The 21,860-nt window shown below is 58.9% G+C and overlaps 2 protein-coding genes across 16 annotated transcripts in view; one reads left to right on the top strand and one right to left on the bottom strand.

Moving 5' to 3' along the window:
* The window catches only part of RERE (arginine-glutamic acid dipeptide repeats), a 414,521-nt gene extending 403,432 nt beyond the window's left edge, over positions 1–11,089 (top strand). For all 13 annotated transcript variants that reach the window (XM_081817442.1, XM_081817436.1, XM_081817441.1 and 10 more), the window contains 9 exons: positions 263–462; positions 1,669–1,830; positions 2,346–2,459; positions 2,716–4,046; positions 4,155–4,377; positions 4,675–5,395; positions 7,177–7,323; positions 7,863–8,043; positions 8,392–11,089. In XM_081817442.1, the coding sequence (XP_081673568.1) occupies positions 263–462; positions 1,669–1,830; positions 2,346–2,459; positions 2,716–4,046; positions 4,155–4,377; positions 4,675–5,395; positions 7,177–7,323; positions 7,863–8,043; positions 8,392–8,425 (3,113 nt within the window). In that variant the 3' untranslated portion in view covers positions 8,426–11,089. The remainder of the gene's footprint in view (positions 1–262; positions 463–1,668; positions 1,831–2,345; positions 2,460–2,715; positions 4,047–4,154; positions 4,378–4,674; positions 5,396–7,176; positions 7,324–7,862; positions 8,044–8,391) is intronic.
* A 6,815-nt stretch (positions 11,090–17,904) lies between these two features.
* The window catches only part of SLC45A1 (solute carrier family 45 member 1), a 20,171-nt gene continuing 16,215 nt past the window's right edge, over positions 17,905–21,860 (bottom strand). For all 3 annotated transcript variants that reach the window (XM_006734665.3, XM_081817451.1, XM_081817450.1), the window contains 2 exons: positions 20,848–21,053; positions 17,905–18,318 (listed from right to left, as the gene is read on the bottom strand). In XM_006734665.3, the coding sequence (XP_006734728.2) occupies positions 18,052–18,318; positions 20,848–21,053 (473 nt within the window). In that variant the 3' untranslated portion in view covers positions 17,905–18,051. The remainder of the gene's footprint in view (positions 18,319–20,847; positions 21,054–21,860) is intronic.

Below are 21,860 nucleotides of genomic sequence, written 5' to 3'. Positions count from 1 at the left end.
TGTGCTTCAGGGTTACTTGAGAAAGCAGAAATCTGTGTATTTTGTCACTCCCCCGTTTACAGTGTGGTCGGGGTTGGGGTACCTGTGTTTCTGGGAAGCCTATTGCCATCTCCTCCTGGGCACCATGAGATGGGGAGGGGGGTGGATGTTCCTGAAATCCTCTCCCGCCCTGGGAGAGAGCAGGCAGCAGCAGAGTGAGTGATGGGCATCTGTCTGAGCCCATGGAAGGGCCCCCCACCCGCATTCCTCTTCCCTCACGCAGCCTCCAAAGACTGGCACCACGGGGGCCGGGAGAACATCCTGCTCTGCACAGACTGCCGCATCCACTTCAAGAAATACGGCGAGCTCCCCCCCATTGAGAAGCCCGTGGACCCTCCCCCATTCATGTTCAAACCTGTCAAAGAGGAAGATGATGGGCTCAGTGGGAAGCATAGCATGAGGACTCGGCGCAGTCGTGGCTCGGTGAGTCCTCAGGGCAGGCGACCCGGGCCACTTCAGGTTACTAGGATGCTGGGGCTTGTGCTTCCCAGGAGGCTGGGAAGCGATTCATTTTAGGTAGAGAACCAGCCCCCTTCAAGAAGTGATTGGTTCAGAGGTATTTGTTTTGTCTGTGAGTCTGGAAAGAGCCTCTGCTTTCTCCCTCCCTGCCTCGTGTCGTCAGTGGGGTTCACGTCCTGAGCTTACTTTTACAGAGAACTCTTAGGCATCAGTGTCTGGTTCAGTGCAGGCTTTCCAAGTCTCCCAACTTTCCTGTGGACCCTGGGCCCACCACCTGTAGCGTGACATCTCTCTGCTGTTTAAAACTTGCAGGTGCTTTTCTTTTCCCTAATACTTGATTCAGTTTTAGAAACTTTTGGTATATTTATCTCCTCACTGTATAGGCTTTTTCATAAAGAGGTTTTGTTTTCCAGGTTGGAAATGTGGCAGCAGGGACCTTTGGGAGCAAGGGTCTTCCCAGCTTGGGAGCTGGGGAATGCCCCAGGGTCCTTCCCTGTGGCTGGCCTCCCCAGTGGCCCTTACAGGCATGTAGATGGCACTGTCCACCTTCCTCTGACCCTAGCATCTTGTCAAGGCTGCTTGTTCCCAGGCCACCCGGCAGATGGACTGACGTGAATCATTGTCCCCCCATCTCTTCTGAGCCCCATGGCTTTGCAGAAATGTGCTCAAGTGCTTGTGGTTTTAGGAGCTGAGCTACATTATTTGACAGCTTCTCCCTTTGGGTCACTTCTCGTACTGGCAGATGAACTCAGCAGGTGTTTGGTTTGGTTTGGTTTGGGTGAGGAAGTAGGCAGTTCTGTGGAATAAGCAGAGTGAGGTGATTTGAAGCAGAGCGTATGATTGTCATTCTGGAGAACTTGGCAGAGTAGACGGCCCTCGCTGACTTCTGCCCCTCAGAAAATCCTGCTCGTTTCTACCACACAATATCCAGGACCATCCCTAGAGATGAGTGCTTTGGGTTTAAGAATTGCTCTTTTCCATGTGAACCCACCCATTCACCCCCTCCTCCCTTAGCTCCATATTGACCCCCCACACAGCGAGGGACAGCCAGAGGTGCCTGTGCTTGCCAGGGCCTGGTATCTGCCATAATGCTGGTGGTGAGGTCTGCTCCTGAGGCTCCTGCGTGTGTGCTGGGGTCTAGTCTCACCAGCCTCCGGTTTGGGTGGGCAGATGTCTACACTGCGCAGTGGTCGAAAGAAGCAGCCAGCCAGCCCTGATGGTCGCGCCTCGCCCATCAATGAAGATATCCGCTCCAGTGGCCGGAACTCGCCCAGCGCTGCCAGCACCTCTAGCAATGACAGTAAAGCAGAGACAGTGAAGAAGTCAGCCAAGGTGAGGTGCCCGTCCCCAAGGCTAGTGGGCCTGCTTGGCCCTGCCTCTCCTTAAAACCCCAGGTTGCTGGAGTTGATGTTCAGCTCCCTCAGATAAGGGCTGCAGGATGTTCCTGGAGGCTCCCTGGGCATCAGCATTGCCCTAGACTAGGGCTGCAGACTGCGGCCTGGGGTCTAGGGTCTGGAGAAAGGGGGGGTCCAGTGCAGCTCCCAGCACTGACCTTTGGGGGCCATCTCTGCCTTGAGTTTCCCAAGGCCTCAGGGGCAAAGGGTAGGGTGTAATTGGAAAGGCTCCTCCCTCCTCTCCGCTCCCCCACCCCCCAAGCCAAGTTAATTCCACCCCCAGATACTTGTTTTTTCCTGGCCTCAGCTAGTCCCTTCCAGAGCTTTCTTGCTTCTGGAGATGGAACTCCGAATTCGGGAGCAAGGTGTCAGCAAACCATGGTCATTTACCCGCTGAGGCTGATGGGACATCCTCCCTTGGCCTGATGCCCCTCTTGGGCTTTCCCACTGCAGAAGGTGAAGGAGGAAGCCTCATCCCCCCTTAAGAGCACCAAGCGCCAGCGGGAGAAGGTGGCCTCTGATACAGAGGAGGCCGACAGGACCAGCTCCAAGAAGACGAAAACCCAGGTGAGATGCGCAGCTGAGCCACTGTGACTGTAGCTGGCAGCTAACACCCCTTGAGAGGCCTTGAGCCCAGATTCTTCCTGGGGCCTAGCGGTGCCCCATCTCCTAGGGAGGGACCTAGATTGGTTCCCGAGACTGGCCGGGTCAAAGGAGGACCTGTGGTCTCTGGGGCCGGGCTTGCCGCCTTGTTCGCTAGCAACGCAGGGCAGCAAGAGGCTCTGCTCTCCTAGAGCTTCATCCCTACCATCTCTGGCCCTAGGAGATCAGCCGGCCCAACTCGCCATCGGAAGGCGAAGGAGAGAGTTCGGACAGCCGCAGCGTCAACGATGAGGGCAGCAGTGACCCCAAAGACATCGACCAGGACAATCGCAGCACGTCCCCCAGCATCCCCAGCCCCCAGGACAACGAGAGCGACTCGGACTCTTCGGCCCAGCAGCAGATGCTGCAGGCCCAGCCCCCAGCTTTGCAGGGGGCACCCGGTGCGGCCCCTCCAGCGCCCTCCACCGCCCCTCCAGGAACCTCCCAGCTCCCCACACCAGGGCCCGCGCCCTCTGCCACTGCAGGCCCTCCACAGGGCTCCCCCTCGGCCTCCCAGCCCCCCGGCCAGCCGCAGGCCCCGGCGGTTCCTGCTCCCCATGCTCATATCCAGCAGGCGCCCGCCCTGCACCCACAGCGGCTGCCCTCACCACATCCCCCGCTCCAGCCTCTGACCGTGCCAGCTGGCCAGACCGCCGCCCCACCTCACAACCAGCCCCCACTGCATAGTCAGGGCCCAGGTGGCCCTCACAGCCTCCAGGCCGGGCCCCTGCTGCAGCACCCAGGCCCCCCTCAGCCCTTCGGCCTCCCTCCCCAGGCCTCCCAGGCGTCAGCTCTCCCTCACGCCTCCTTGCAGCCTGCAGCCTCGCAGTCAGCGCTGCAGCCCCAGCAGCCCCCACGGGAGCAGCCCCTGCCACCGGCCCCCTTGGCCATGCCCCACATCAAGCCCCCACCCACCACACCCATCCCCCAGCTGCCGGCCCCCCAAGCCCACAAGCACCCGCCTCACCTCTCCGGGCCCTCGCCCTTCTCCATGAATGCCAACCTCCCACCCCCTCCAGCACTGAAGCCCCTGAGCTCCCTGTCCACACACCATCCCCCTTCAGCCCATCCCCCTCCCCTGCAGCTCATGCCGCAGAGCCAGCCCCTGCCCTCCTCCCCTGCACAGCCCCCAGTGCTGACCCAGAGCCAGAGCCTGCCTCCTGCTGCTGCCGCTCACCCCCCAGCGGGCCTCCACCAGGTGCCCCCCCAGCCCCCATTTGCTCAGCACCCCTTTGTCCCTGGGGGACCTCCTCCCATCACCCCTCCAACCTGCTCCTCCACCTCCACCCCTCCTGCGGGACCTGGCCCCTCGGCCCAGGCACCCTGCTCTGCTGCTGTTCCCTCGGGAGGCAGTGTACCCGGGGGGACAGCGTGCCCGCTCCCCACGGTCCAGATCAAGGAAGAGGCTCTGGATGATGCTGAGGAGCCTGAGAGCCCACCTCCCCCACCTAGGAGCCCGTCCCCCGAGCCCACTGTGGTGGACACCCCCAGCCATGCCAGCCAGTCAGCCAGGTACTGGCCCCCCAGGAATGCGGGCACGGCCAGGGCAGGGACGGGCTGGGCAGCTGGGGCAGGCTGCGGCTTCGGCGGGGCCCCAGTGAGAGACGTGGCCTTCTTTAGGTTCTACAAACATCTGGACCGTGGTTACAACTCGTGTGCGCGGACAGACCTGTATTTCATGCCTCTGGCGGGATCCAAACTGGCCAAGAAGAGGGAGGAGGCCATCGAGAAGGCCAAACGGGAGGCTGAGCAGAAAGCACGAGAGGAGCGGGAGCGCGAGAAGGAGAAGGAGAAAGAGCGCGAGCGGGAACGAGAGCGGGAGCGGGAGGCAGAGAGAGCAGCCGTGAGTTGGGGGTCAGCCAGGCAGCGGGGGGTCCCTCCCCAGCTCTGCTCTGCGGCTCACTCTCCGATGCACAGCCCCATCCAGGGCACAAGGGAAGCTGTAGGCACAAAGCAGACTGTCCCAGCAGCGGCTGGACCATGTCCTTGCGGCCCAAGCCTGTCCCTGGCCATGGCTGGGGCCTGCTCTTGGTGTTGGGTGGATGGACCATGTTGGCTGGCCAGTGCGGGATGGCAGCAGGGCCAGGCTCAGCTCTGCAGAGTGAGCGCCTGCCCCTCATACCTTCCCTTCCTTCAGCAGAAGGCGTCCAGCTCAGCCCACGAGGGCCGCCTCAGCGACCCCCAGCTCAGTGGTCCCGGCCACATGCGGCCATCCTTCGAGCCGCCACCAACCACCATTGCCGCGGTGCCTCCGTACATCGGGCCCGACACGCCTGCTCTTCGGACTCTGAGCGAGTACGCTCGGCCCCACGTCATGTCACCCACCAACCGCAACCACCCCTTCTACATGCCCCTCAACCCCACTGACCCCCTGCTGGCCTACCACATGCCCGGCCTCTACAACGTGGACCCCACCATCCGGGAGCGGGAGCTCCGGGAGCGGGAGATCCGGGAGCGGGAGATCCGGGAGCGGGAGCTACGGGAGAGGATGAAGCCAGGCTTTGAGGTGAAGCCCCCGGAGCTGGACCCCCTGCACCCAGCCACCAACCCCATGGAGCACTTCGCCCGGCACAGCGCCCTCACCATCCCCCCCACTGCGGGCCCCCACCCTTTTGCTTCTTTCCACCCGGGCCTGAACCCCCTGGAGAGGGAGAGACTGGCCCTGGCGGGCCCCCAGCTGCGGCCCGAGATGAGCTACCCTGATAGACTGGCGGCCGAGCGGATCCACGCCGAGCGCATGGCATCGCTGACCAGCGACCCTCTGGCCCGCCTGCAGATGTTCAACGTGACTCCACACCATCACCAGCACTCACACATCCACTCGCACCTCCACCTCCACCAGCAGGACCCCCTCCACCAAGGTGGGTGACCCCCGGGCTGGGCTGTGAGAGGGCGCTGTGGGTTGAGTTCTGGTCTAACAAGGCACAGGGCAGAGGCAGAGGCAGTTCTTTCCTGAAGGAATCCCTCATTCCTGACAGAGCTGAGAATGATCTGCGTCTGTCTGGGAACCCTCTCGTTGCTTCCCTCACCCACAGCCTTTGTCTCCGCCCAGCCCCTCTGTTCTCCAGAGCTACAAGTCCCCAGAACGCTGAGTCACCCTGGGGCCCTTTGCTTGCAGTTTCCTGGATAAAGCTTAGGTTCTTGGCCCCGTGCCTCCGGTGCCGGGGATAGTGGGAAGCAGCCTGTGTTCCCGGAGTCGGGTTAAAGGCAGGAAGTGGGGCCTGAGGAGCAAGGCAGGGCATTGGAGCCCAGGTGGAGGCAACTGAGACACCCAGGGAGGCTCTAGGGTATCTTTCAGTGAGAACTTAAAAGAACAGTCCTCCTGTTCCCTCTTTGGGTACAGGGCCTTGGCTCATCTGGTCAGGGCCACCCAGTCCCATCGTTCTGGGAATGAGAGCTCCCAAAGTTCTGCCGACTGGCCAGCTGGGTTAAAGGCAGAGACAGGTACAGCTGGGGTCCCTGCTCCATCTATAGCTCTGCAGACCGGTTAGGTGGGGTGGGAGGAGCTGGGCTGCACTCGGGGACCAAGGCCTGCCATGGAGTCCCAGGGCACAGCCCACATGCAGGACTTCACAGTGGCCAGACCTGCCTCCATGCTGGGGAGGAAGGTGACTGATAGAGCAGGGCCCAGAGGTGGGGAGGGCAGCACCTTGCTTTCCACCTCTGCACCGAGCCCTGATGTGGGGAGCCTGGACTCTGTCCAGGCAGATCGTTCTGGGGAAGCCTGGGAGCTGTCCCTTTCACTCCATGGTCCTGACACCTGGAACTTTGATGCCACCCGGCATGGGCTGTCTAAGCCCCTGTGTAACCAGTGGATGTGTCTTAGTGCTGTTTGAGGACAGGCAGTCATTCGTCCATACAACATTCATCCATTTGACAGATAGTTATGGAGCACCTGTGGTATGTCAGGCGCAGCTGTAGATGCTGATAACCACCCTGTCCATTTTACCGTCTCAGTCTGGAGGCAGTCAGTCAGTATATCTTGGAGTGTGAAAAGCAGGCCGGGTTCTGGAGGACAGCTAACCAGGGGGAGGGAACAGGGGAGCTGGGAGCAAGGTTGTAATTAGAAAGCCATGAGAAAGCCTTGTCAAGAAGGTAACTTTGGAGTGGGCTTGAAGGTGGGACGGGACATCTGCAGGGAGAGAGGGACAGGGGCCCAGGGCCCAGAGAGGAGAGAGCAGGGCTTAGTGAGCCTCTTCCCTGCCAACGGCATGCAGCATCTGGCAGCACGCACTCTGCCGACCCCCTGTGGGTTCTATGGGTGAAGGGCCGGGGAGGCAGCCCTGGGGTCCCTGTGGACCTGACTGGTGCAGGGCAGGCCTAGGGTGTTCGGCCAGGTGGGCTTGGATGACCAAGGGTCCTCAGTAAAACAGCATGGAGGAGACTCTGCTTGTAGGGGCGCAGGGTGCTCAGGAATAAGAGGAAATAGTGTGTGAACTTACCTCTGTGTTACTTTCTGGAACTTTACTGCAGGTTGGGGTGGGAGCAGCCACTTTGGGTCAGGATTTTTGGTGGCCCTGGTGGCCAGGAGCCGGCTGTGGTAAGACGGAAGTCACTGGTTAATTACGGCCGAGGAGGGCGGACATGGCGAGAGCCCCAGAGCCCTGCACCACTTGTATCTGGACTTCTGCCTCTTTTTTAGGTTCAGCAGGCCCAGTGCACCCACTGGTTGACCCCCTGACCGCTGGCCCTCACCTGGCTCGCTTTCCCTATCCCCCTGGCACCCTCCCCAATCCTCTGCTTGGACAGCCCCCCCATGAGCACGAGATGCTTCGTCATCCAGTGTTTGGTAAGAATGCGCCTGGGGGAGGAGGGGCCGGTGTGAGAGTTGGGTTGGTATCTGATGTCCCGTTCATTCATTCATTCATTCATCCACGTATTCAACAAATACCTTCTGTGTGCCGAGAATCCACCTGGGAACCAGGCAGGCAAACCCCTGCCCTCAGAAAGCTGGGGGTGAATGAGTACAAATGAGTCCTTAGAGCCAGGACAAGGACAGTGGTGAAGGAGTGACAGAGGCGCTGAGTCTAAACCGAGGGTTCAGAGTGGGCCTCTGTGAAGAAGGAAGAGCCTGAAACCTTGAGGACGAGGAAGTGCATATTCCATCCTCCCCTGACCTCCACCCCCAGGGTCAGGGGATCCAAGGGACAGTACTTTGGGCCTCCTCTCTCTCCTGGGGAGGGGGGGGCTCTGCTCCATGGGCCCCTGCGGAGTAAGTAGGCTCTTGTTCCTCCCCGCAGGGCTATCTCCTGACCTGACCTCCTTGCTGGCCTCATCCTGGCCACTCCCCTGGCCTTTGTGTATTGAAGGCTGTTTTGTGTTTGGCAGGCACCCCCTACCCCCGAGACCTGCCTGGGGCCATCCCACCCCCCATGTCTGCAGCCCACCAGCTGCAGGCCATGCATGCCCAGTCAGCAGAGCTGCAGAGACTGGCCATGGAACAGCAGTGGCTGCATGGACACCCCCACATGCATGGTGGCCACCTACCAAGTCAGGAAGATTATTACAGGTGAGGTGGGGCGGGGCCAGAAGAGGGTGAGGGCTCGCTGTCTGAGCCCAGGCTCCCATGTACCCCACCTGTGGGCCACTGACCCAGCCTAATGGTTGCCCCTCCTGGCCGCGCCCACAGTGCTCCTCCCATATCAGCAAGTGCCAGACTCCTCCCCATGGCTCTGCAGGCCCTGGCCTCTTGGCCCTGGAGGGGACTCCCACAGAGCCATCTTGATGGGAGGGAGGGGAGGGGGGAGGGTCACCTGCATGGGAGGCCACTCCGGTCATCTGCACCCTCGAGCTGCATGCCTGGTGCCACCTTCCCAGGCCTGGTGCTGAATACTTTCTCCCTTTGTTTTCTTTCTAGTCGACTGAAGAAAGAAGGTGACAAGCAGTTATAAGTTATTTATTTGTTAGCGCTGGCTGTGGAAACCCCAATTCTTGGGGGGAGAAACAGGACTTTTTACATACAATATGAGCTACAAAAGCAAAAAGAATATCTTCTAAAGATTTCTTTATATATTTAAAAACCCCACCACTAAAAATGTTATCAGCATAATAGTGTTTGTTTGTAGAGAGGATTCCTTGAGACTGGTTTGGGTCTCCCTGCATGACAGTCCCCCAGAAACTTAGTGAGTCCTGGACTGGACTGAACATTCAGAAAACTTTCCCTGCAATCTTGGGGTTTGGCTTTAGTTTTCTTTTCCTTCCTTGATTTCTTGGTAGGTGCTAGAATCCAGTTCACACCCTTCACTGTGCGTGCAGACACACTCAGTTACGTGTGTTCCAGAACCCACAAGGTTTGCAGATAGGTGGCATATGAGTTTGGAATCCAAGAGCTATAATTTTTAAAAAAACTTTTATTTTAATACATTGTAGGAGATCTTCATAATTTGAGAAAGTTCTGCAGCATGGCTTTTTACGTCTGTAAATAAATAATTTTAGAATGGCATTTTTTTTTTCTTCCACAAACTATTCTGATCTATTTTTTCCAGCCATGTCACTAATTGTGAATTCCTACCAGCTATTGACAGAATACAGAGTTGATTTTTTAATAAAAAGTTATATATAATTATCCCTTTAATTAAAGGGAGCAGATGGGCGTTACTAATTGCAAACGGGCAGAGGCTTGGGACGCGGTGCGGTCACAGCAGTGAGCATCCAGGGGTCTGCAGGGATGATGTTACGGACCGTTTCTTTGTTTTGCTGCCTTGATTTTCACTTCTGTCTGTTCCTAGCTTGTGCTTTGCCAGAGGTGCGGATATCTGTCAGATGAAACTATTTTTATTTTGTCCCAGGAGTGCAAGAGTTAAATTTCCACCTTGTTCTGTCTCTGCAGGATAGAAAGCACATGTTTCTGTGTGTCTGGTTGTAGATTTCCTTCTAGATTTCTATGCACACACATTTGGTTGTTTTGGATGAACTGCCTTTTTAAATACTCTGACAATTTCATAAACATTCTAGAAATCTCAAGAAAACACCATTCCTTACAAAGAACTCAGCACACACACTTGCCAGAGGAATTTGTTTTTTTAAAAAAAAAAACAAAACTCTTTTGTGTGTGCCATCATTAGGATCTTCCTGTGGGGAGGCCAGGTCCTCCTGGCCACGCAGCTGGAGGCCCCGGAGTTGGCATGGTTGTGGGTGGCGGCCTGTGCATCTCCCCCAGGAGCAGGTCCGTGCGTGGTGACCCGCGTCGGCTGGGGACACCATTTGAATCCCACTGTTTCTCCTGGGAGTAGGAACGAGAGTCGCAGCCGCTGACGTGGAATGAGAAGGCAGGCTTTCTTGCACCTGGGAGCTGCCAGTCTGAGGGCTCCGGCTGTTACGCGGAGCGTCCACCTCTCCTTTCTGAGTTGCAGGCATGGTGTGCTTTCTCCAGGGCGGAGGGCGGGGAACCTGGGGATGTCTGCACCTGGGGATCCGGCCTTCTGTCAGGGTGTGATCTTTCCTGTTCCATCCCCCCACCAGACTCGAGAGCCGCTTCTGCCATTGTGTATGGTAGTCCCATCGGAGAGCTGCCAGATGACGTGGCAGAGCGCACGAGGGTCGGTGGGTGTGGGGTGTGGCCAGGACTGGGGCTCAGTTGGGGACAGGACCAGAAGGCTGGCGCGCTGACCCAGAAGCTAGCAGGCATTAGCTGAGATTCAGGTTCCGGTCTCAAACCTGCATCAGGGGCATTTCCAGTTTCTATTAAAACTGTTTGGTTTCAGTTGGGACAGACAGGATTGTTTTGTCTGCTGGGAATGTTCTGGAAATGTTTGTCGCTTTTCTCTTTCATTTTCTCCTGTTCCATTTCTGCCTTAACTTAGCTCCTTAGAGGGAGGCGAGCTCAAAGGAGCCCTGTGTCCCCAAACTCAGGCCACATGGGCAGGAGGCACTTGTTTCCTCTGGGGGCAGGGCTGGCCCTCCTGCAGCTCCTGCCTGAGGCCCCCACCTCCTCTGCATCTCTGTTTTCCTTTTGGTGGAACACAGTGCCTGCCATTCAGTTAGACCTTCTTGACCGCCTCTCTGTGTCATCCGTTTTTCCAAAGAAGAGACAGAGTGAAGTACTTAGAAGTCTTTACTTGAAGACTGTCTGAAGGTGTTTTCTCGTTAGGTTTTGGTTTTCCCCCATATCCCAAGGTGAAGCACTGAGATTCTTCCATTTAAGAACCTACGACCTGAAACCCTCACCTGGTCAGCCACAGTTTGTTTAGGAGGCCCCAGACCTTCACAGTGTCTTTGAAGCCCGACCCCTTGGTTTCCTTTTGGATTTTCCTTCCTTTTGTTTGAAGTTTGGTTTTGCTTTTCTGTGTTCTGTACGTATCTTGTTGAATGTTGTCCAGATTGAGCTTCATGTTCCACTGCGGCAGCAGAGTGTACATCCTGATTTGCTACGTTTATATATATCTTGAAGCTAAGTGTATATATGAGTAGTTTGCCATGAGATAACACAGTGTAAACAGAGTAGACACCCAGAAATCGTGACTTCTGTGTTCTCTCCATTTGAGTATTTTGTAATTTTTTTGAAATATTTGTGGACATAAATAAAACCAAGCTACACTACAGCAGCTGGGTGTTCACCAGTGGACTGTGTCTCATTCCTGGGAGTGGGTGGGGGTCTTGGCACTTGCCCCTACCTAGGTCCCCCAGGCTGGGGAAGGGGCAGAGGGGAGAGTTCGGGTCTCCGCTGTTTCTGGCACACTGCTTCCCTACCCTCCAAAGCACCTTCCGGATAGATTCTTCCTGCCGTGTCTGGTAGGAAGGGTTTCTGTGGTGAGTGCTCTCGGGGATGCTCCGACCTGCTGGCTTGAGATAATCGGGACCCACAATGAGCTTACCCAGGCAGCAGAATGGGCCCGGGGGATGACAGCACTGGGACCGTGGACACCCTCTCCTCACTCAGATTCCTTTCTCCCCCTGCCTCTCACCCACACCTCTCATTTGTGGACACCCTTCATGGTGAACAGGCATGTAGCTCCTTCCCAGCTTAGAGGAGAGGTCTTGAGCTGCCCACTGGTGCAGTGGCCGCCACCTCCTCCTCCCGTCCCCCCTCTGCCTCGCCCTGAGGCCTGCCCGTGTGCCAGCCCACCCTCAGAGTGGCCCTCCGGTGAAGGGATGCATTCCAGCTGGTGGCCTGCAGGGTGTGGGTGTGGCCATGAGGGGGCAGCAGTCATCAGAACGGATTCGGGCTGAACTTTCGGACACTGTCAAGGGCATTTTCATAAAGCTTCAAGGCTATCCCTGGAAGTTTATATGCTCGCCTTTCCATCTGGAATATGGGTTTCTAGATGCCCTGGGAGACGGAGCAAGAACAACCCTATCGATAAACTGCCCTCAAACCAGGCCGACACTGCCTAGTGGTGGTAAAGGCCTGGGGAACGGCTTGTGTCACTACCTAATTGAAGACGAGACAGTTTCGCCAGCCAGGGGACCCCGGGGGGGCATACACACCGATGCCCCTAGAAGCAGGTCCGTGTTCTCTGACAGCAGGAGTCCTGCTCAGCGACTTGGGTAACCCGTTAGGGGGGATGAAGTTGAGGGGTCTGCCAAAGCAGACGTGGGAGGCACAAGTGACTCTCATCCTGGGTCATGAAGGCAGGGTGGGAGTGGCAGGGGGTACGGAGGGAAGGGTGAGCGGCCGACTTCTTACCTAGACCGCACGCTCTTTATGAAAACAGCGTTTGGTAGGCCTAAATGTATGAACTACAAATTACAAGTAGGTTAAAGGATAAGGCGTCCGTGTCTGAATGAATATATAGGTTTATGCTTCAGAAAAGACCCTCGGATCAGAGCTGCACAGGTGGTCCTAGTTTCTGAGGTGTGGACAGCTGTGGCCATCGTCCCCACCCTGCCATGCGCCCTTTCTGAGGCCGAGAGCCTGCAGCAGCGGACATCTGGATTCACGAGGAGGACCAAGCGTCTGCCGCCCAGCCACCGTGCCCCTGGCCGCGCCCTGGCCTCTTGCCGCTTGGATGAACTGGCATTGGAGTCCCTGTGGGTGGATCCTCAGCTTGGGCATGGTGGCTCAGCAGCCCCTCTGGTCAGGGGGCTGAGAAGCGGGAGTTACGAAAACAGCACTTGGCAGGGCTGGGTGCGTGGTCGCCGTGTTGAGAAGGCTCTGTGGTAAGTTCAGGTGAACCGGGCGGCTCACCTAGGCATCACCTGTGTAGGCTGAGGCCACTTACCCGCGGGGTAAGGATGCACAACAGGGCATCAGCAGTGACCTCCCACGTTGACACGGAGTCGCGAGACCCTCAAATACCAGGCATGTGAAGCCGAACAGTTGTGGGTGCAGGGGCTGAGGGCGAAGGTCGGGGCCCGAGTGCCTCTGTGTGGAAGCTCACGAGACATTTGGGGGGTCGCCCCCTCGCCGGTGAGACCCTGAGCGGTGTCATCTGGCGCCAACACAGATTTCAGCTCTGACCCTCGGCCTCTCCCGGCCAACCCAGTCGGCTCCCAGACTCAAAGGCTGTAGAATCCGAACAGGCCCAGTTATACCAGACAGCTGGGGTCAAGCCACAGGCCCCAAGACCAGTGGAAGTATCTGTCCTGCACTTGACCCCTGAGCTGTGGAGACACCAAGGGGCAGACCTTACCACGCCTTGGCCTCCCTGACCCCTCCCAGGGAGAATCAGCCAGACGAGCCTGCTGGGGAGGCGGCCGCGGGGTTCGCTGTCCGGTTGGATTCCTCGGGCTGCAGGAGAGTGAGCTCCCTGGAGTCCTGGGACCCCGGGTGGGAGGAAGGGCCTGGCGGGAGTCCGGCCGTCGGATCTACAGAGCCTCTTGTGGCTGGAGCCCGCGCTTTACCACGGGACTTGCCCACCCTCCCTGGCCTCTGTCCTGCATTTTTGGCCCCTGGAGGTCTCGGTATCTGAGGTGTCCTTTCCCTGGGTCCTCACTGGGTTCCCGGCTGCCCTGGGGGGCTCTGGCAGCTCGCGTTCCGGACTCCGATTCTCTGACCGACCCAAGGCAGCTCCTCTGGTAGCTGTCTTCACCAGGACCAGCTTCCAAGTCGTGTGTGATTGTTTTCTTCTGGCGTATTGGGGACCCAGGCTGCAGAAGCTGCGCCCGCATCCCCCCCGCCCCGACCAGGTCCCAGTGTGTGGAAGGCACTTGCTTTGCAAATGTTTGCTGACTGAGTGAACAGGCCCCCCCAGAGGGAGGCTCCTCAGTGCACTGACCGGATGTGGTGTTGAGTCGTAGGCATGGGTGACGAGATAGAAGGGCCCTTGGCCCCATCCAGGGAGCTGGTCACTACTGGGGCACCTGAAGTGACCCCTCTTTCTCCCTCAAGTGTCTCCCAATCCCGCCTCCCCCTGACCACCTGGGCCTGCTCTGGGATCTCACAGCCCCTCTGGCTCCGGCCCTGGTCTGCCCCATTCTTCGATGTTTGGGCAGGGAGGGGGGATCTGCTTTACGGTGGTGGCCTCTGTTGAACCCCTAGGGTGTGGGACACCCAGCGTAGTGAATTAGATTAGAAAGACCTGAAGGCACTTCTTAGAAGACCCTTCCGGCCTATGGAGGGCATGGTGTTTAAGACCTGAAGTCTCCTGCGTGCCTGTCCACCAGCTGTCACTCCCAGGTCGCCCCAGCTCCCCTTAGTTTGTGCACGGGCTCTGCGGCACCTTGGTCCTCGCGACCGCTCCTGGTCCTGACCACCAGGTGGCAGCATCTGTAAAGCCCTGGCGCCATTCTTCCGCCGCTCTGCCCGCAGACACCGAAGGTCCCCACCCCTGCGATGTAGGGGAGAGGTGTGTAGGAATGGTGATGCGTATTTTGTAAAAGAATAGATGTTTCCTGGAGGCAAGCAGCCAGAGAGGAGGGGTGGGGCGGTCTGGGCAAGGGGCAACTGGAACAGGTCACAGCCGGACCATGGGAGAGAGATGGGGGCTGGGGGCTGTGGGTGGCATGGGCAGGGCGCAGAATGGATGTGACGGCAGGGAAAGGCTGTTGGGAGGACAGGAGGTGCTTCTCTGTGGTTTTCAGCTGCATTCCCCACGCTGGGCCGTACGCTAGGTGCTCAGCAAACATTGGCTGAGTGGCGATCACCCCGTGATCACCTCAGCAGTGGTGATTCCCAGCATGATGGCCCTAGAAGTTCCCCGGAGAGTCCCCCTGAGCTGCCACTGCCCTAAGGGTCCTGTGCCCCAACTGTGCTCCCATCTCAGGACATCTGCGCCTCCTCTTCCGAGACTTTCAGGAAGAGGGTGCTCGGGGGCCCTCCAGCCTGCTCACGGCTAGGACGAGGGCACAGCATGCCCCTGCAGACCCTGCATGCGTGACTTGAAGGTAGTGTGAAGCTGAGCACCTCAGCGCACAGCGGGCCCTGGCCGTTGTCCTTCTGGCGCATTCCCTCAAAACCTGCGGCCCAGGGCGCCTGGGTGTGAGAACGCCACCTTGCCCAGTCCCTGCTTCCCAGCGCAGGGCCCAGGGTTAGTCCAACAGTCTGGGAAGACAGAAACCAGACGGCTGAAGGCTGTGCTTTCACGACTTGCCCCCCGGCCCCACGCTCAGTGTCTGCTCACATGTGGGCCGCGGGCAGGGGCAGTGGTGCGTTCATTCCCAAGCAACATCAAGGCACAGGAGTTGGGTTTTCAAGTCTGCTGAGTGGAAAGTCAGGAGTGGCCGGTTTTAGTGGCTTGAAGGGCGTCAGTCTTATCACGGGCCCACGGAGCGAAGGCTTCCCTTCCCCTTCCTCTTACGGTAGCCGGGCGAAGACCCACCGCGGGGAAGGACCACGGCAGCTCAGCATTTCCTCCAGAAACATTAAGCAGCGTGAGATCTGGAGTCAGATTCCCCGGTACAAGCGTGCGACCCTGTGTGACCTGGGCCAAGCACTTAGGGCGCCCGTCTCGGGTCCAGGTCTGCCTGCCAAACGGAGCCGGGCCAGCTCCCCCCCCTCGCCGGCGAGGACGAAGCCTGAAGGCTGCAGAAGGCACTTAGCTCACCGCAGGGCCCATCGTAGGACTTGGGGACCCGTGAGCAGTGGTCACTATCCTCACCATCATCACAGCTCCCTTGTGAAGTCCGGAGAGTGATTCTCTGAGATGTGGAAATCTCAGCGAGTCCCGGGCCTCACGCTTTGGCTCCTGTGGTTGCTCCCCCTGCCATCTGCTGGGAATAGACCTGAAGGTCAAGGGCAGCGTTTGGGTGCTGGCCTGAGGGCGGCCAGGGCTCTGCTCCGCCCACTGACTCCGTGCGGATTCCCACGTGTAAGACCAATCTCTGTTTCCATAGAAAGTTCTAGGAAGAAGGCCTTAAGGTTTGGCAAGCCAGGAGTGAGAGGGAAGCCTCCCTCTTCCTTCTTTCTTGCATGAAGATTTGACCATTCTGGGCAAAAGCATCCCAGACCAGGGGCCAGCCATCCGACACCACATTTTCTAAAACGTCTAAAGCTCTTGTAAGCAATATAAGTGCGGGGAGGATGAGTCTGGAGTCCCAGGAAAAGCATGGGACAAACAGGAGGCCCAAAGGAATTGCGTGACTGAAAAGTCACCAAAGTTCTCTCTGCTTCACCTACACATGGAGCAGGGAGGATGAGACCGGCCTCACTTAGCTTGTAACTACCAAGGGTAAAATGGCATGACATGAAGGCACAGAGAGAGGACTCAACTGATTCCAACCAGGGCGGGCTGCACAGAGGAGGTGGCATGTTAGACGATCTAAGTCGATGACTCAGAAGATGATGGGCAGCGAAGAGGAAGAAAGTCCTCACCTGTGAGAAGAGCATGAGCACAGGCTCGGAGTACATCTGTGGCAGAGCAGAATCTGGCTGGAGTCCTGGGGGCTGGAGCCGTACAGAAGGCCATGGGCTTGGGACGACAGGCAGGGCCCAGGTGGGGCGGGAGGAGTTTAGACCTGGTTTCTTAGGCTCTGAGAAGCCCCCCGAAAGTGTTAAGAGGAAAGGGGTGCACTGAGGCATGTTTATAGCTCCCCCAGCTGCAGGGTGGAGGTTGGACGGGGAGGGTAGCTCGGAGGCAGGGAAGTGGGCAGAGATCCTGGGCCAGATCTGGGGGCACAGAGAGCAGGGGCCTGGACTCCAGGGACCCCACAGGAGCCACCTCAGTAGGCAGTGGCACTGGGGAGGCCGTGGCTCACGTCGGGGGATGGGTAAGGTGCCCCGCAGAGGGTTGGGGGTTTTACACCTACTGTCCCTGACTTGTCAGAAAGATGACCAGACATGTTAGCCGCCCATAAACCCCAGAATCTCCTCAGAGGCGGGCCCAGGATCCCCGTTGCTTTTGGGGGACTTGTGATCAGTGTCCCCTATGTGGCCCCAGAATATAGGGACCGTGCAGTGAGGGTGCTGGGGGCCAGGCTCAGCTCCATGCAGTGGGCAGGTACAACAGTGACCGGCCCGACCCACCCCGCCCGGTACACACGGCCAGCACTCACAGCTCGGGGAGAAGAGCCTGCCCAGCTGCACGGGCCAGCTCGGGGCGTCGAGTGATGGAAGATGATGAGAAGCCACATGGCGAAAGACCTTGACGCAAGAAGTCAGAGATTCATGCAGGTCCATCAACTGGAAGATGGCGGGTGCCGGGGGGTGGGGCAAGTCAGAGGGCAGAGCTGCGTTCACCGGGGCATCTGCTCCGCTTTCGTGAGGTTCCCACCCTCCCCGACGTGCTGCGACCCAAGCGTTTTGGAGCCTACGATCCCTCGAACACACCAAGCAAGTTGCCATCTCAGTTCTCAGACGGCTTCCTCCCTTCACCAGGGCACTGCCCTTCTCCCTGGCGTAGGCCACTCCCCAACCCCGTCACCCCGTCCTCCTGCCCTGCTCGGGGGCACAGCACTTACCGCCATCCTTGGGCACAGAAACTCAGTGCGTGATCTGCCTCTCTTCCTACACCAGCTCCACGAGGGCGGAGACTTGCTCGCAGCTCCCCAGCACCTACCACTGCCTGCACACCCAGGGCACTCGATGGCTATCTGTAGGGCGGATGGATGGATGGACCGGCGGATGGATGAGTGGCTGGGTGGGAGAATGAATGAATGAATGTCCCAAAAGCATTGTACGCTCTAACTCCATTCTGGGATGCAGTGTACAGTTAGATCAGGCTCTGGGCACCTCTGGGTGCAATTGACCTTTGGGGCTGGAACATTCTTCGCTGTGGGGGCTGTCCTGTCACTGCAGGAGGTTTAAGGCATCTCCGGACAGTAGGCACCCACCCGAGTTGTGCCAAGCCAGACTATCTCCAGACATCGCCAAATGTCTTCCCGGAGTGGGGGTGGGGGTGCAAAATGGCCTCCAGGTGAGACCCGCTGAGTTACATATACACCTCTCCTGGCAATGAGCGACTCTCGCAGGCCCCTCCCCAAGCCCCCAGGGGAGCAGCCCGCTCCCCAGGTGACCTCTCCGCCCTCGGGAGAGCCGCGACCAGGAACCGGAGGCTTCGCTGCTGCCATTTATTGTTTTATCACATATGTACATTCCACAGGACACCTGCCCTGCGTCCGCCAAGGCCTGGGGCTTCTCACTGGCCGGACTGCTCCAGACCCCCAGGCACAGGCCTGAGGCCACAGCTGGGGCTCTGGGGTGTCAGACGTTCAGCAGGAGGGGCCGGTGCTCCTCCTCGGCGGCGTCGCTGGGAGGGATTTCATAAACGACGAACAGGGAGGAGTACAAGCAGCCCAGGAAGGACACCAGGCTAGAGAAATACATGACCCCGTTGGCGCTGCCCACGGCCGAGGTCAGAGGCCCCAGCACCAGGGAGACCAGAATCTGGGCCAAGAAGTACTGGCAGCTCAGCAGGGAGATGTCCACACCCATGCCCCGCCGGGTGCCGTCCGCACTGGACCCTGCAAACTGATCCAGAAGGAGAAACCCATCAGCGGGACCCCTGGGCCGCAAGGTGACCCAGCCCCACGTTTCCTGCTGGCCCAGGGGACCCGAGCGGCCCACGCACGGCAGGCTCACATTTTCCAGCGCCGACGACGTGCGCAGGGAGTTCAGCCAAGAGTTGAATAATATTTGTGCTCAGAGAGATGAGAGCCATGAAAAGAATCCATGACTAACGGGAGCGGAAGGGCTGCGTTCCCACAGGCCCTCCGTCCGGCCTGCAGAGCCTGGCCTTGTCCTACCTCTCCCCTGAAAGACAGGCAGCCTGCCAGGCTGGCTGGCACCCCGCCGCCCGGCTCGTCCCCTTTCCTAAGCTCCGTCGGCCACCATGCCAGTCACATACCCTGAAACCACCTCTCACAGTCTCCGTGCCCGGCCCTTCGGGCCGCTCTTCCGAGGTGCTCGTGGCCTCCACGGTGGACACGCCACCTTCCCTCGTGCCAGCCCTGCGCCCCACGGGGGCTTGGTGGTGAAGACGTGCTCTTTGAGCAGAGCTGCAGGAGTGACGCTGGCAGGAGGCGGGGTGGGTCCCCTCGCCCTGCTCCCCAGCACACGCCACGCTCACCCACTGAGGCAGCAGACGGACGCCACCCCCACCAAGCCCGCAGTGTGTGCACCGCCTGGGGGCCGGCCTCCCTGGCCCCGCATCCAGACACCGGTGTGGGCCCCTCTGGGATGGTGCCAAGCCCCCGCCCTGGGGACGGCTCTGTCCTCGTGGCACCTGCAAGGTGCTCCGTGAGTGCGCCCCGCGTGTGTCCTGGGGAGAGTGTGGCCCCCTGTGTCTGACACACAGTCGGCAAAGCCACTGCGGGGGCGGGGGGGGGGGTGGTCACAGGTGAGCCCTGAGCCTGCAACCGAGCAGAGATTGACAGGAATGTGAGCTTCTGGAAGACTCTACGAGCAAGAGGCCCAAGGCTTCCAGGGGTGCTGACCAAATTCAGTTAGGGCGTCCCGAGGCTCTGGGCGTCCCTTCGCTCAGGGGGGACAGCCTTCCACCAAGAACCGGCCCATCTGTTTTCCCCAGTCAAGGGGTCTCTGGGGCTGCAGGGGATGGTGGCCGCGGAGGGGGGGCGGCCCCAGCCAGCAGGGGTGGTGCCAGCCCCGTCCCCTCCCCTCCTTGGTCCCCGGGATGCTGCGGGCACTCACTCTCCAGCCGTCACAGCCTCTGTCCTCCCCCCCACCCCCACGCCAGGGGAGGTACGGTCCTTGTGGCTACTACCTGTCTGTGTGGCCGGGAGTCCGGCGGCTGGCAGGGAAGGGGCGGGGAGGGGCGGCCACGGCTACCACCGCAGGCCTGGGGTCTGGCTCACTGTCGTGTCCGGGGCTCCAGGCAGACGTGACTTTTCACAAAAAACATCGTGCGCAGAGCTGGCCCCAGCTGGGCTCATCAGACATTCCAAACCCCCTAAAACAACTCAGGACGCCTCCTGGGCCGGGCCTGGGGGAGGCGACGGAAGCCCCAAATTAAAACGGGGGGGGGGTGCGAGAAACCCAGGTATCGGGGTGATCTTTTAATGCGGTATTTTAAAATCTCCAAGTTACTGCAAAAAAAATCTTTGAGGGGAGCACTGTTGGCCGCAAGAAGAAAGGAAGCCCTGACACACACTACAGCGTGGATGCGCCTTGAAAACATGACGCGAGGGAGAGAAGCCAGACGCAAAGGCCACACACGACACAGTTTCGTTTCCATGACACGTCCCAACAGGCAAATGCGGGGAGGCCCCAAGTGGCCTCGTGGTAGCGGGTGGAAGGACGGGAAAGGGGGACGGCTCATGGGTATGGAGTCTCTTTAGGGGGGCGACGAAATGTTCTGAACTGATCGTGGTGGCGATGGCCAGCTCTGGGGATACACCCTAGGAAATGGGTGAACTGCGTGGTTCTGTGCGGTGAACCTGAGCTCGGCCAAGCTGTTAAAGGAAAATCCATGCTGGACAGAACGTCAGAATTGTCTGTAAAGGCAGGATTCATTCTCCTGACTTTTCCTTTTGCCTCGGCCTCTGCCATGGCTTGGCCCGCTGCTGCACCTTACCCTGTCTTTGAAGTTCTGATCTTCTGTTCAGCGTGAAGTTTCGGCACTAATTCTCTCTTTTTCAGAAATACTGCGTTAACCTATTGTTGACCTTGATCCCTGAGTTTTTTGTGTCCCAGGTGAGTGCCTCCCTTGCCTTGCCCAAGACCCCGTGCTAACGGGTGACCCCGAAACCTGCCCGAAGGGGACACAAAGGGGTGGGCCTCCCCTTCCTCCCTCCCTGCTGCCCAATCCCCCCACCCCCACCCCACGAACGGGGCGCCTTCCCCGGGCAGCTCCCTGCTCAGGTTTATGCTCTGCTGTCACCAGCTGGACTTTCTTAATGTTTGAACGGGCCCCTCATTTCCCGCGTGGGGCTGCTCCTGGGGCCATGTCTCAAGTGGGGTTTCTCCAGGCCGCCGGCAGGGGCGAGGCCAGGCCCAGGCAGGCCTCTTCAGGACCCGAAGCAGAAAACCCGAGGCACTTACCTTTTTGTTCTGGTAGTAATCGCACAGCAGTGAGTAGGGCAGGGTGCACAGGGTGGAAAATAAAATCCCGTAGGTTATGCAGAGGGACAGGACCACGTAGAGGTTCCTGGACAGGGTAGCGAGCCCGGTCCCCAGGCCAAAGGCCAGGTAGGCAATGAAGTACAGTGTGCGGATGCTGAGGTATTCTTCCAGTTTCTCGAGAATAGCTGTGGGCCGAAAAGGAACATGAGCAGCACCACAGTGCCCGGTGGCCCCGGGGACTCCGTTTCCCTGGGCCACCTCCCCGGGGCTGGCCCTACCGCTGGCCGGCAGCTCGCCCCAGACCAGAAGGCCTGTGGTGGGGGCCTGGGGCGTCAGCTCTGAGGGCACCTGGGCCAGGGTGCTCCAGAGGGACGGCAGGCCTTGGAGGTAGAGGGGTGCAGGCGAAGGGATCTTGGGTTGAAACACCAAACAGGCTCAGGGTGCAGGACAGAGAGGCAAAACCAAGCCGGCCGGGAAACTGCTCCTGGGACAAGCCCGGCCCACGGCCTGCCTGGGGGCCTCCTGGGTTTTATATTCTTAAATGATTTAAAAAAAAAATCAAAGGGTGGGGCGCCTGGGTGGCTCAGTCGGTTAAGCGTCTGCCTTCGGCCCAGGTCATGATCCCGGGGCCCTGAGATCTAGCCCCACATCCGGCTCCCTGCTCAGTGAGGAGTCTGCTTCTCCCTCTCCCTAGCCCCCTGCTTGTGCTCTTTCTCCCTCCCTCTCTCTCTCTCAAATAAATGGATAAAATCTTTAAAAAAAAATATCAAAGGACACAAGTATTTTGTGACACGCGAAAATTACATGAAATTCCAGTTCCCGTCGAACATAAAGGAAGTCTTACTGGGACTCGGCCACGCACACTCGTTAGACAGAAGCATCTCGTCCGAGGTGGCTTCCAAGCCACCAGAGCGGTGCCTGGCGGTTCCCCGGAGGCTGTGTGGCCCGCGAGGCCGAAAGCGCCCACCCCCTGACCCTTGACGGAACCTGGG

The sequence above is a fragment of the Leptonychotes weddellii genome, chromosome 4, assembly GCF_054177405.1.
Source record: "Leptonychotes weddellii isolate Sample4059 chromosome 4, ASM5417740v2, whole genome shotgun sequence".
NCBI classification, from domain to species: Eukaryota; Metazoa; Chordata; class Mammalia; order Carnivora; family Phocidae; genus Leptonychotes; species Leptonychotes weddellii.
The sequence above is the reverse complement of the archived record's forward strand: the minus strand, read 5'-3'. Positions and strand labels throughout refer to the sequence as shown.